Consider the following 12,729-nt stretch of genomic DNA (forward strand, 5'->3'; position numbering starts at 1 on the left):
ACACTGGAGTATTCCATGGGCTCTGAGATGGTTCAATGTGTCCGGCAGCTAGTTGTTCTGCCACCAATCCTTGCAGGGCCTTTAATTTTTCAATTGGTAGGGGCCACTGATCCACCCACACAGGGTTATTTGTTAACCAGGTTAATACAAGTGTGGGTTGTCTAACACCCTGCAGCACAGTGGCCCCTGTTAAAAATCCGTGGTAATTCTCACCCCTCATTGCGACAAGCAATCCCTCCCCCATAAATTGAGGGGAGCTGCCATCACATATGGTTTAATGACTGCTTGTTGGCCTTCAGGACTGGTAATCAGAACTGCTGTGGCTGCCGTCCTTGCTCATGCGGATCCTCCCAGCCCCACTACCCCCATACCAGCCTCCTCTGTTGGCCAGGTGGACGGCCACAGATAATCAGCAATAATACTCACATCGGCTCCAGTGTCCAGGAGCCCCGCAAGCTTTACTGTGGTCGGCGATCTTCTGTGATTTGACAGCGTGCACGTCATATGTGGTCGGGATGATGAAACAGTCTGAGACCAGCAAACTTGAGGGGGTCCCATAGAGCTGAAGCCTCCATCGCACCGCAGTCGCTGTTCTGCTTTCGAAATACAACTCGAAAAAAGAATAAGTTGAGCAATGCGAGTACCTTTTGGGATTGTTACTGGTGGGTAGGGGGTTGAAACCATTGCGCAAATTTGACCTGTAAAATCAGCATCAATAACTCCCATATGTACAATTATTCCATTTAACGTGCTACTTGATCTTCCCAATAGCAATGCACTCAGTCCTCAACCTATAGGACCCCTTGCATCAAGAGGGGACCTTAACGATGTCTTTTGTGACTATAGTTATTGTGTCGGCGGTGGATACATCCAACCCTGCTGAGCCAGCTGTTGCGGCCGATAATTGTTCGCAGAGGGGAGTTGGCCGGCTGTCGGAAGGGGACTTGTTGTCTTCGCGCGCCCTCTCGCGCTCTTTTTGTGGTTTCCCTGTAGTGGCTGCCCATTAACATAAAGTTTGGAACGACATTGTTTTGCAAAGTGTCCTGGTTTTCCGCATTTGTTGCAATTAATCCCCGGTGGGATGTTCACCGGTTGTTTACCTGGTGATGTTCTGTTTGGACAAGCTACCTTTATGTGCTCTTCTTTGCCACACCCAAAGCATTTCCCTGAATTTCTCATATTGATAGCAGTAGCTAGGGTGGCCACTTGCGCTGCCGTCTGGACAGCCGCCTTGTGTTCCACTGTCCCAACCTTAGAACATGCGGCCACCGTGTTGGGAATAGAAGGATCTCCTGGTAAAGCCTGTATTATCTTTTGACAGTCCTCATTAGCATTATCTTTTGCTAACTGTTTGCACAGCATTTGTCTTAAGACCTCATCTTCTACCTGTTTTTCCAGTGCGGCAGATATTTTTTCTACAAACTGTAAAAAGGGTTCTCTGGGGCCTTGGTGGATAGCAATGTATTTTTGCTTAGGAGCTGCCATTTCCATGGTTCGCTTTAATGCCGTAATCCCTATATGTAGTGCCTGTTCGAGAGCAATCGGAGGCCATGTAGCCTGCAGCTGAGGGTTACTAAACGGCACTTCACCGAGCAAAGCATCCTCTCCAAGACCTAACCTCGGGTCACCCTGTGGCAGTCATAAATTATTCTATGCTGTTGTGCGTGCCATCTGCCTCCAAGTAGATTGAAACACTTGCAATTGCACGGGCTGAAACAGCACTTGTGCGAGATTCATAATGTCATATGGACACAGCAGATCCGTGCTGATTATTCGAATAAGTTGCATCACCTCAGGAGAATTGATTCCAAATTTTTGTACTTTATTCTGCAAATCCTGCACCACTTTCCAGCCGATTGGATTGTGCTCATCGTGCTGGTTTGTGCCTGCAGCAGCTTTGAAAACAGGAAATGTACCAGGAGCCTCTGCTGCTATGTTTACAGGCTTTGGATATGCTGGTGTTAGAGAGCACGGGCTGAGGCATTCAACTAGATCCCAGTTGCCAGCTTCGGCAGCATATCTCCTAACTCCCTCCCAGAATTGATCAGGGGATCTTGGGACTACAGTTATTGTGGATGGAGGGAGAGTCCATGGCTGGGCTTTTTTCATTATGGTTTTATCTGCAAGATGCAGAGATTGCATAGCGTCAATTAGAGCCTCTTCTCTCTCACTTTCATTTCCATTCTCACTTTCTAGCTCGGTGTTATTCGCCGGATTCACCGTATTTTCCTCCTCGGGGGGGGCTGATGGAGTCACCCCTTCTGCTGCTGCACCACTAGGTGGGGAGGGCCCCTCATCACCCCGTAAAATATTTAATGGCAGAGGAGGAGGAGGTGGATGAGGGCGTGATCTGCTTTTGCCCGTGAGGGGTTTCCTGCCTGCTACTGCTGATACTGCGGCATCGGCTTCATTTGTTCCTTGGTCACAATCTTTTCCCTTCCTAACATTTTCTGGCTTCTCATCTTTCTTTTGCTCATCATTCGCATCACATTCTGCTTTCCATTCCTTCAGGGTCTCGCTTAATAGACGCCATACAATTGCCAACTCACACACCTCTTTCTGTCCTTTAGAGATCTCATCCAATATTTTCCATCCCACTGCTTGCCATGCACCCACACTGAATGCAGTAACTGTTGTGGCTTCAAAGCCTTGCATCTTACTCCATATCAAAATCTTTTTCAGGCTTTGTTCTGTGGTTTTAACCCCTTTTCTTTTTAATAGGACTTTCCAGGTAGACAAAATCGTCTTCTCTTCTGTTGTTAATTGTTGCCCCATTATAACAATTTTGTCCCCAGTGGCTCACCTTTTTAGGTGTCGAAGTTCAGGTCCGGACCAAGCAGATTCCCACTGCTCTCAGCTTCACCGGGCTCCGTCTCCGCAGCTCTTCCTGCTGCCACTATACTCCTCGGCAGCTCTCCCTGCCGCCATTATACTCCTCCATAGTGCCAGATTTATCGCCTTTAAATGATCACTTCGCCCGCACACGTCGGGGTCACCATTTGTCGCAGTAGAGACGGACACGACAAGTATTAGATTGTGCAAAATGGCTACTTTACTGTTCTAACAAACCTTTTTATTACCTTCTTCAAAGTATGTGTTCATATATGATTGGTTTAGTTAGTAACTAACAGTTCATGATTGGTGAGTCGTCAAGACGGTTCCTCTTATCATTGTTTACATAGTTCTTCTCGGGACTTTCCAGACTCTCAAAGATACACTACAAGCTGCTCAAGGTCACGCTGCTCACACATCGTCAGGCATTCTGCAGACCCGCTGCATTCCCTGACATACCTCCACCCACATTTGTCCCTCCATCCTCCTGCAGAGCCTCTCACAAGGTGGGCTGAAAGGCTATTTCCCACGGTGAGCTCCTCTCCCCACCATCACCTTCCAACATCCAAGGGCACCTCCACGCTGGCTTCCAGCCACGTCCCGTGTCCTGGCCCCCCCAGGCACCCCCCCACTTCACCTACCCATGCAGGGAGCTGGTTAGATAGGGCAGATGCAACATCTCCAGCTCCAGCTGCTGAGACTCCTCTGTGTCCTGGTACTTCAGCATCCCTTCCAGGGCGACCACTTCCTTCAAGATCAGGGGCTCCTGGTGGTAGGCTACTTGGAGACAGAAAATGTAGCCATCCTGAGATGGGAGCAGAAGGTGAAGTCAGGCTTGGTGGTAACATAAGCAGGCTGGTGTGCCACACTGCACCTCAGGGACACAACAGCAGCATCCTGGCATCAGAGCGGTCTCCCCATGCTCTTTCCTGGGCCCACCACCCAAATCCTGGTTTTGTCCAGTGGGACCACACCCACAGCCCCCTGCCTGCCTCCTCAGTAACAAGTCAGGTCTAGAGAAGGTCCCTGTCACCTCCCTACCTTGTACACATTGGTGTGGGTGACCACAGGTCTGCAAACCAGCTGGTGCTGCTGCTGGAGGAACTCAGCCAGCTGGAGGTGGAAAGCTGCCTTGATGCGCTTGATGGCTTCTTTGTCCTGCAGCCACTGGCCGCTGCCTTCCATGTGGCAGATGACTGGGGGCAAAGGGACAGCAGGAGGCTAGTGAGCCCTATGCAGAAATGAAGTGATGGATGGGGGTGGCTGGGACTAGAGGTTACAGAAGGAGAACAGGAGGAGCCGGTACTCTGATCCCACCTGTGGCACACCAACGCAGCAGTAATGGAGCCAGCATTGCTGCCTGCCTCTGCTTCACCCCCCCGCTTCCCCACCCCCAAGTCATCTCCCACTCACATTTCTCCCCACTTACTCTTCAAAGGGGCTATGCAGGCCAGGCAGGGATTCTCTTCTGAGGGAAGCAGCAAGTGCTTGGTCTTGATTCAGGTATGGAAGGAATAAATCAACTTCATGGGAATGGGAGGGAAGACCTGGGAGAGAGCAGCCACCCAGGGACTGAGAACAGGGAGCAGAAACCCCGCAGCACCGTGTACCCCCTCACCCCAAACCTCCCACCCTAGCAAAGCCCCCTGGCATGGAGGGCTTAGCCAACTTGTGCACAGCCAGCCCCAGGGACGGGACAGCAAAGAGGCACCGCATTGCCCTGAGGGCTCTCAGGAGCCACAAAAGCAGAGAGTGACTAATTTTCTCTGTCCCCCCTCACCCCAGGGCATCCCCCAGCTCCTTGCAGACCCCCATGTGTGGGCCATGCCCAGGGACACTCACGTCCATGTACCAGAGGGCTGGATGGATGCTCTGCATGGCCGTCAGTGGCAGCCCCTTCAGGTTCCAAAGCTTGCAGCTCAGATCATTGTAGGAGTAGACAACGCTGACCATGGCCTCCTCGCCCATCCCCGACACCTGTGGACACACAGGGAGCCTCTCCATTCACTTCTGCATGGGCATCCACCTCGCCTCCCTCTCAGGCCAGCCAAGCTGAGGAGCCAGGACTGCCACCCCAGGGAGCAAGTTCTGGCAAGAGCACTCAGCAAAACGGGGAGGTAAGAGAGAGGGAAGCCAAGGGCAAGACTGTCTGTGGCTCCCCAGCAGCCACAGGCATCCTAGAGGCTGTGTTTCAAGCAGCAAGTGAAATTATTTCCTGTGCAAGACACTAAGGCAGCACCAAGAGCTGTGCTGCCAGCATTCTCCCTAGGAAAGGAGAAGCTAAGAGCGATTTGGGGGTAAGGAGATCACATACTGGCAAGGTAAGAGCTCTGCTACTGCCTTCCCACCAGTTACTGCAATGCCAACAGAGATGGCAGTTAGCAGAAAATTGCTCCAACTACATCCTTAGCCAAGGCAGAGCTGTGAAGCATGGCAAAAGCAAAGACAGAAAATATCCAGAGCATCTCAGGAGCCCTGGGGGAGGGCAGATGAAAAGCACCAAAAGGAGAATTGCTGCTGCCCTTGCTGCTTCCATCTCCCCAAAGCGCAGCAGAGGAGCCTGAACGAGGAGGAGGAGACATCACTGACGCCAAACCGCTCGGCTCAGATGCAGCTGAATCGAGCTGCAGGCATCCGGCCAGCCTGAGCTTTATGGCAAGGCAGCAGCACCCTCTGCGGGGTGCACCACGAACGACAAACCCCCGTCCTGCCTGTCTCTAGAGCTGGCTGCACCGTCTATCTTCCCCTCGTCCCCCATGTGCCTCGACCACTGCAGGCTCCACGGGGTCACCTGCACACAGCGGCTGGAAGAGCAGACACCCCTACCTACCGCCCCATGCACAAGAACAATCGGACTCCTAAACACCCCTCAGGCTCCGGGAAAGTGCATCCCCTCTCAGCATGGGATTTATCAGCCTTGCTCTCCCCAGGCTAGCTTGCAGGGACACAGCACGCACAGATTTTGCTGCCTCATCACTCAGCAGGCTGTACAAACTAGCATCTCATCCCATATCTGACATGCAGCTCTGCCCAGACTGCAACTGGTCCTGGCACAGAAGACTCTTTCAATCAGATTTGTTCCCCTTTGCTCTTAAAAGGGGGAAGGGAAACAATTTCCTCCTCCATCCAACCACCAGGTAAAAAGCAGGTTTTACCAATGTGATGGGTTGACTCTGGCTGGACGCCAGGTGTCCACCAAAGCCATTCTATCACTCCCCCATCCTCAGCTGGACAGGGGAGAGGAAAATATAACAAAAAGCTTGTGGGTCGAGATAAGGACAGGAGAGATCATTCACCAATTACCGTCATGGGCAAAACGGACTCGGTTTGGGGAAAATTAACTCAATTTATTACAAATCAACCAGAGTAGGGTAATGAGAAATAAAACCAAATCTCAGAACACCTTCCCTCCACCCCTCCCTTCTTCCCGGGCACAACTTCACTCCCAGATTTCTCTACCAAACCCCCCCAGCGGCACAGGGGGACGGGGATGGGGTTTATGGTCATCACACGTTATTTTCTGCTGCTTCATCCTCCTCAGGGCGAGGACTCATCACACTCTTCCCCTGCTCCAGCGTGGGGTCCCACCCACGGGAGACAGTCCTCCACGAACTTCTCCAACGTGGGCCCTTCCCACGGGCTGCAGTTCTTCACAAACTGCTCCAGCATGGGTCCCCCACGGGGTCACAAGTCCTGCCAGAAAACCTGCTCCAATGTGGGCTCCTCTCTCCACAGATCCACAGGTCCTGCCAGGAGCCTGCTCCAGCGTGGGCTTCCCACGGGGTCACAGCCTCCTTCGGGAGCCCACCTGCTCCGGCGTGGGGTCCTCCACAGGCTGCAGGTGGATATCTGCTCCACCGTGGACCTCCATGGACTGCAGGGGGACAGCCTGCCTCACCATGGTCTTCACCACGGGCTGCAGGGGAATCTCCGCTCTGGCACCTGGAGCATCTCCTCCCCCTCCTTCTTCACTGACCTTGGTGTCTGCAGGGTTGTTTCTCTTACATGTTCTCACTCCTCTCTCCAGCGGCTGTTTCTCTCCGTCCCAACTTTTTTCCTTCTTAAAAATGTTATCACAGAGGCATTACCACTATCGCTGATTGGCTCGGCCTTGGCCGGCAGCGGGTCAGTCTTAGAGCCAGCTGGTATAGGCTCTCTCTCAAACACAGGGGAAGCTTCCAGCAGCTTCTTACAGAAGCCACCCCTGTAACCCCCCACTACCAAAACCTTGCCACACAAAACCAATACAACCAAAAACCAGCAAAGTGGCGCCAAAGTGCTCAGGGCTCATCTCCAGGCTTTAATTTCACAAGCTGGAGAGTAGAAGTAGGGAGGGGGACATTTCCCAGCCTCCAAGATGCATCTTTTCTGTCTCAAAGTGACATCTCTTTGTTTCAGCTGCACATTCAGCTGCAGCACTAAGGAGGGCTTGGTAGGCATGATCTAGTACTTTTACACCATGACAGGAAAGATCCTTCTCCTGGGTTTCCCAGCTGGACCTATGAGATGAAGGCACAGGAGCATCTGGCCCATGTCCTGAAGGATGCAGGACCTGAAAGGTGCAGCCAGAGGAGCGCAGTGGGACAGCGATATATCCTCAGACAACATGGACATAGTGAACACAAGCAGAGAGAGGCCAGTAGGATGTTTGCAGGGGAGAATGAGGTTTGGGGACTGTGAGAGCAGGAGGACTTCAGCAGCTATGCCTTGGTTGGCACAAAAGGCTCGGCAGATCTAAGGAGAGCACCATGCTGCCCATCCAAGCACCCACAGGCAGACATTTTCCTGCACTGCAGGGTGCTCCTCAGCACCTGGTACCCACTCATCATCTTGACAACCTTATGTTTCATCAGCAGGTAGGCAACCAGCATGGAAACCAAGAAGCCACTGAAGCACCCCAAGCCCTGTGAAAACAGATGGCTGAGTCAACAAGAGCTCAAAGAGGCACCACAAGTCCCAGAGCCCACCCCACATGACTGCTTCTGGCCTCTGTCATCACCAGTAGGGCAGCCCCTAAGCCCTAACCCCACCAGGAAGACATTGAGGCAAAGTCCTGTACGACGAGCAGAGATATGGATCCCCTTGCAGGAAGGCAACACCTCAAAGTTCTTTGGGAAATGGGATGAATTCCCCCCCCAAAAAAACAAACCCCAAAACCCACTACATCATTCCAGGGATCTCAAAGAAGCACAATTGTCCGGTTCACACAGACACATTGCAACCCACGGGGTAGGATGGAGCTCCTCGAAACCTAAGACAGCTCAAATCAGTCGCAAGCCCACCACCCCACCCACCAGGACCAAACCACCACCTTTCCACCCCTAGAAAGGGAGAGCAGGCCAAAGGCAGGTTAGCCAGGTGAGCAGTCTGCGCTGCCCCCTGACACAGGACATACCTTGCTGAGCTGCTGCTGGTTCAGTCAAACTTTGAGAAGGGCCAGGCCATCCTTCATGCCCAGGAAGTCGGTGGCTGTGCTAGACAAGAAGTGCAGGTGGGAGAGCAGCACCATGTCACAGAGGATGGAGCTGTTGTAGTGCAGGGTTGGGGGCTCGGTGGCTCCTGTGTGGGGAAACAGCAGCACGTTGGACCCAACCACAAACCTCCTGTTCACAGAAAAGGGCTGCAGCGAACCCACCTCCTGGCACTGGGTGCTGTCTCTGGCTGAACCAAGCAGCCTTGTGTTCCCCCAGCCCCAGGCCCTACCTTCTTTGGGGGTGCTCTGCTCCATGAACCAGGCTGTCCGGACATTGTTCTTGCTGGGGTAGAAGCAGCTGGGTTTGAAGAGACCTGGGGCAGGACACACATGGAGTCAGACAGTAACCATCTTCTCATCCTTGCCTGTAAGCACCAGGGGATAGATGTGCAGGAGGAAGAGATGTCAGAGACCCAGAGACTAACTTGAGAAAACAGGGAGCATCCCCAGCTTGGGGAAAGGAAAAAGCTCCTTCCCAGCAAAGCTCAGCAGCAGTGAACATCATTTCAGAGCAGAGAGTGACCACATCCCAGAGCCAACAATAACCCAGAGGTCGCACTGCTCATGTCCAAGCCCTGTCTTCAGCCCCGCTAACCAGTCTGATACCCCAGCAGGTAGCCAGGAGATCAAAGCCACTCCTCATAAAATCACCAACATTACAACCACAAGGAGCTATCTAGTCACCAGCCTGACCTACCCCTAACACAGACAGCTTGCTTTCCCAGGACATAAATAAATTCTCCTGTCCCATCCAGAAGCTGGTCAAAGACAGGAGCCGGGTGCACCTGGTGATGTTACTTCCTCACCCCAGTAAGCAATAAATCACCACAGCAAGAGATGCAATGGTCGCGCTTCCACCATACTGCAGTTATGTGCTGGATGGGTTCAATTTTAGTGGTGTAAAAGAGGCACAGAGCCTGGCGCGGGATGGTAACAGGAATTACGGTGGAAATATCAGTAACACGCTGGGTGCCTTGTAAAGCCTGTGCCTTCTGTCCCTGCCCCGTGCCCAGCTCCTACAGAGAAGCGGCCGCTGCCCGGATTTACCGGGCCAGGAGGGCTCAGGGGTCTGCCAGCGGCCCGGGGTCTCTTCCCCAGGCGGTTCCTGGAAAGCTCCGGGTCCGGAATCCCGCTGCTCCTCATCCCCCCAGCTTAGCCCCCAGAGAAGCAGAGCGCGGCCAACGGCGGCTCCCCGGGCCGGCGGGTCTCCCGGCTGACCTGCAGGCGGAGCAGGCTGGAGCGGAAGAGACCCTCCGTCTCCTTCAGCTAGCTCAGCTCCACGCTGGTCGGCGGCTTGTAGAGCTCGGCCCGGCTCAGCTTCGCCGGCTGCAGGGCTCCGGCCTCGGCCTCTTCCCGCCCCGCGCCGCGCCCCGGCGGAGGGCTCCCGGCCCTGCGCCGCCGCCTCCGGAGAGCCCTGCGAGGAGAACACAGTACAGCTCACCCCAGAGTCCCGCGGGCGCCGATTCCCCCCCCGGAGCCCCTGCCGCCTCGCCTCCATGGCCGCCGCCACACACGCGCGGGCTGGCACTGTCGCCACGTGCAGTGCCACACACCCTGCTGGCCGCGGAGGGCCGCTCCCCATTGGCCGCACGTACTAGCGCAAGGCTCCTATTGGCCGTGCCGGCTGCGCCCCGCCTTCCCGCCCCGCCCACGGAGCCACCCACGGAGCCGAGCTCCCTTGAGCGGGCGAGGGGGATGTTTCCTCGCTTTGCGGCAGGTCGTGCTGGGAGCGGCGCGTTTTGCAGTGGTTGCGGGTGCTTAACAGCAGCACGGATCCTGCCCCGCAGGGCTGTGGGGAGGGGGCCTCGCTGAGGCGGGGTTGTGGCCTCTCGGGCCTATCTCGGGGCATGGCCCCAGGCTCGCCCAGCTGAGGTGTCCCTTCCGGCCCCAAGCCCCACAGGCCTCTGGCCGGGCCACCCCCCGACCCCCTCGGGCTGGGATGTGTAATGAACGGGTTAACTTTGTTCATGAAATCGAGAAGGGTGAAGAGTTAACATATGCCTTGTGTAAATAACAAAAACTTGCTTAAGTGATGCGTGAAGGTCACGGGTCACAGGAGGAAAGCAATGGCTATAACTTACTAGATAAGGGGGGAGGAAAGCAATGGCTATAACTTACTAGATAAGGGGGGAGGAAAGCAATGGCTATAACTTACTAGATAAGGGGGGAGGAAAGCAATGGCTATAACTTACTAGATAAGGGGGAGGAAAGCAATGGCTATAACTTACTAGATAAGGAGAGGAAGGACAACAGCTGCAATTAACAAAGACTGTATTTCTCCACATCAAAAGACATTCTACATCAAAGGATACTCATCCTTGAGAAAATTTACCGAATCTACATAGTAACAGACCTGCACAAATGAGGAAAGAAGAAGCAGGACAAGGCGGAGACTTACAAGAAAGGGGGTACATGAAATGTATATAAGGAATGTAACGGTAACATAAAGTTGCGGGCCTGTGGCAGAGCATTGCCTCCCCGGCCGCCCAGCACTGTTTTGCTCTCTTATCGCTTGCTAATAAATTCGATTTTTTTTATTCAATACAAATTGGCTCCTCCAATTTGTCACGAGCGTTTATAACAAATTTGGTGCCGTGACTCGGATCCAGGTTCTCTGGTGCGGACCCTCGCAAGCGGGGAGGTGCCTTATCCTTGGATAGCCCCGTCTTGAGGAGGTGTCGTCACCACACCCTGGACCCGCGAACCCCTTTAAATTACGATAACTGAGCAAAAGAACCTGCAGGACCCCTTAAATTTTGTGCACGAAGACCAAGCGAAGACCCAGGAGCGGGTGAGTATATAAAGTGTGAGCCATTTGGTTGGGGTGGTTATCCCGAGGTGCGACTGTGTGAGAGGTCTCTCTGAGATCACGCGAGTGCGGACCCTCCAGTAGTGCAGTTCTCGTAGCCCGCGAGGGAGCAAGTCACGACCGAGGGGAAGTGAGTGTGTGTGTGGATAAGGGCACCTCGGAAGATGGGACAGAGGAAAAGCAAGCCCTCTGGACCCATGGGGATGGGGAAGGGAAATAAGTTACCAGACATACCCCCTGATAGTCCCTTAGGCCTGATGATAAGATATTGGGACAGTTCACCAAAGAGAAAGGATAAGTCTAAGGAAAAAATGATCAATTATTGTATTGAGACTTGGGGTGGGAGACCTCTCAGCAATCCTCATGTACTTTGGCCCGTGTTTGGGTCCTCTGAGGATTGGGTGTGTCAACAATTAAATATATGGGTAAACAATAAAAGACCACCAGCCAGCCCAGAGGAGAGTGAATATGCTGCCTTATGGATTCCCCAATCTTGGGAGCCGTCATTCCTCTTTGCCTTAAGGGAAAACAGATCAGATAAACCTCGAAAAAATGATGAGGACCCCCTTTGGCCCCCTCCCTATGCCCCTCAGGCCCTTCCGCCTCAGGACCCACCCCAAGGCCAGGAAATAGCCCAGGCCCGGGGGGGGTCAGATTTGGAACCTGATTCCCCAATCCCGGCACCCCCTCCCAGAAGGTCTGCACGTAATAGAATAATGCGAGGAAAGGAAAGATTGTTTCCTCTTCGGGAAATGTTGGTGCCTGGTGGGGATGGACAGGAAGGACCGGGAACGGGGTATGTGGCAGTCCCCCTTAATACAGGGGATGTAAGGGAATTTAAGAAGGAAATGGGGAATCTGTTAGATGATCCCCTGGGGGTAGCCGAAAGGTTGGATCAATTCTTGGGACCGAATTTGTACACATGGGATGAATTACAGTCTATCCTGGGTATATTATTTACCGTAGAGGAAAGAGACATGATTAGAGGGGCTGGGATGAGAGTGTGGGACCAGCAGCATCAGGCTGGTCCGGCGGCAGATCAAAAATGGCCCTTAAATCGGCCAAACTGGAATAATCAAGATCCGGCTCATAGGAATAATATGTCAGACTTGAGAATAATTATAATTCAGGGGATACGGGAATCTGTTCCCCGAGGACAGAATATTAATAAAGTCTTTCATAAACAGCAAAAGAAAGATGAGACCCCAACGGAATGGCTTGAGAGGTTAAGGAAAAGTTTCCAGCTATATTCTGGGGTGGACCCTGCCACTCCTGTAGGACAAGCGTTGCTGAAAACTCAGTTCGTGGCCAAGTCGTGGGGAGATATTAGGAAGAAGTTGGAGAAAATTGAGGACTGGCAGGAGCGGGGGTTGGATGAATTACTTAGAGAAGCTCAGAAAGTGTATGTGAGGCGAGAAGAGGAAACGGAAAAGCGACAGACTAGGCTGCTAGTTGCAGCGGTAAGAGAGGGACAGAAAAGTGTGATAATGAGACCCGGTCGGCCTGGTGGGGGGGATAAGGAAAGAATCGGGGGGAGAGGAGATAAAGCCGTGGAATGTTTTTATTGCAGGAAAAAAGGACACATGAAGAGAGAATGTAGAAAAAGGATTCAGGA

General features: G+C 53.2%; 1 protein-coding gene and 1 long non-coding RNA gene across 2 annotated transcripts in view; one reads left to right on the forward strand and one right to left on the reverse strand.

The window, feature by feature from the left end:
• NOL6 (nucleolar protein 6) overlaps positions 1 to 9,806 on the reverse strand; it is a 31,035-nt gene extending 21,229 nt beyond the window's left edge. Inside the window, 11 exon segments of the mRNA XM_069775571.1 lie at positions 3,474 to 3,637; positions 3,874 to 4,028; positions 4,262 to 4,379; positions 4,675 to 4,828; positions 5,526 to 5,658; positions 7,580 to 7,736; positions 8,228 to 8,391; positions 8,536 to 8,670; positions 9,353 to 9,410; positions 9,524 to 9,662; positions 9,664 to 9,806. Of these exon segments, the coding sequence (XP_069631672.1) occupies positions 3,474 to 3,637; positions 3,874 to 4,028; positions 4,262 to 4,379; positions 4,675 to 4,828; positions 5,526 to 5,658; positions 7,580 to 7,736; positions 8,228 to 8,391; positions 8,536 to 8,670; positions 9,353 to 9,410; positions 9,524 to 9,662; positions 9,664 to 9,803 (1,517 nt within the window). The 5' untranslated portion in view covers positions 9,804 to 9,806.
• The window catches only part of LOC138683505 (uncharacterized), a 145,072-nt gene that overhangs the window by 28,271 nt on the left and 104,072 nt on the right, over positions 1 to 12,729 (forward strand). The gene's annotated exons all lie outside the window — the stretch shown is intronic.

Source organism: Haliaeetus albicilla, chromosome W (genome assembly GCF_947461875.1).
Source record: "Haliaeetus albicilla chromosome W, bHalAlb1.1, whole genome shotgun sequence".
NCBI lineage: Eukaryota > Metazoa > Chordata > Aves > Accipitriformes > Accipitridae > Haliaeetus > Haliaeetus albicilla.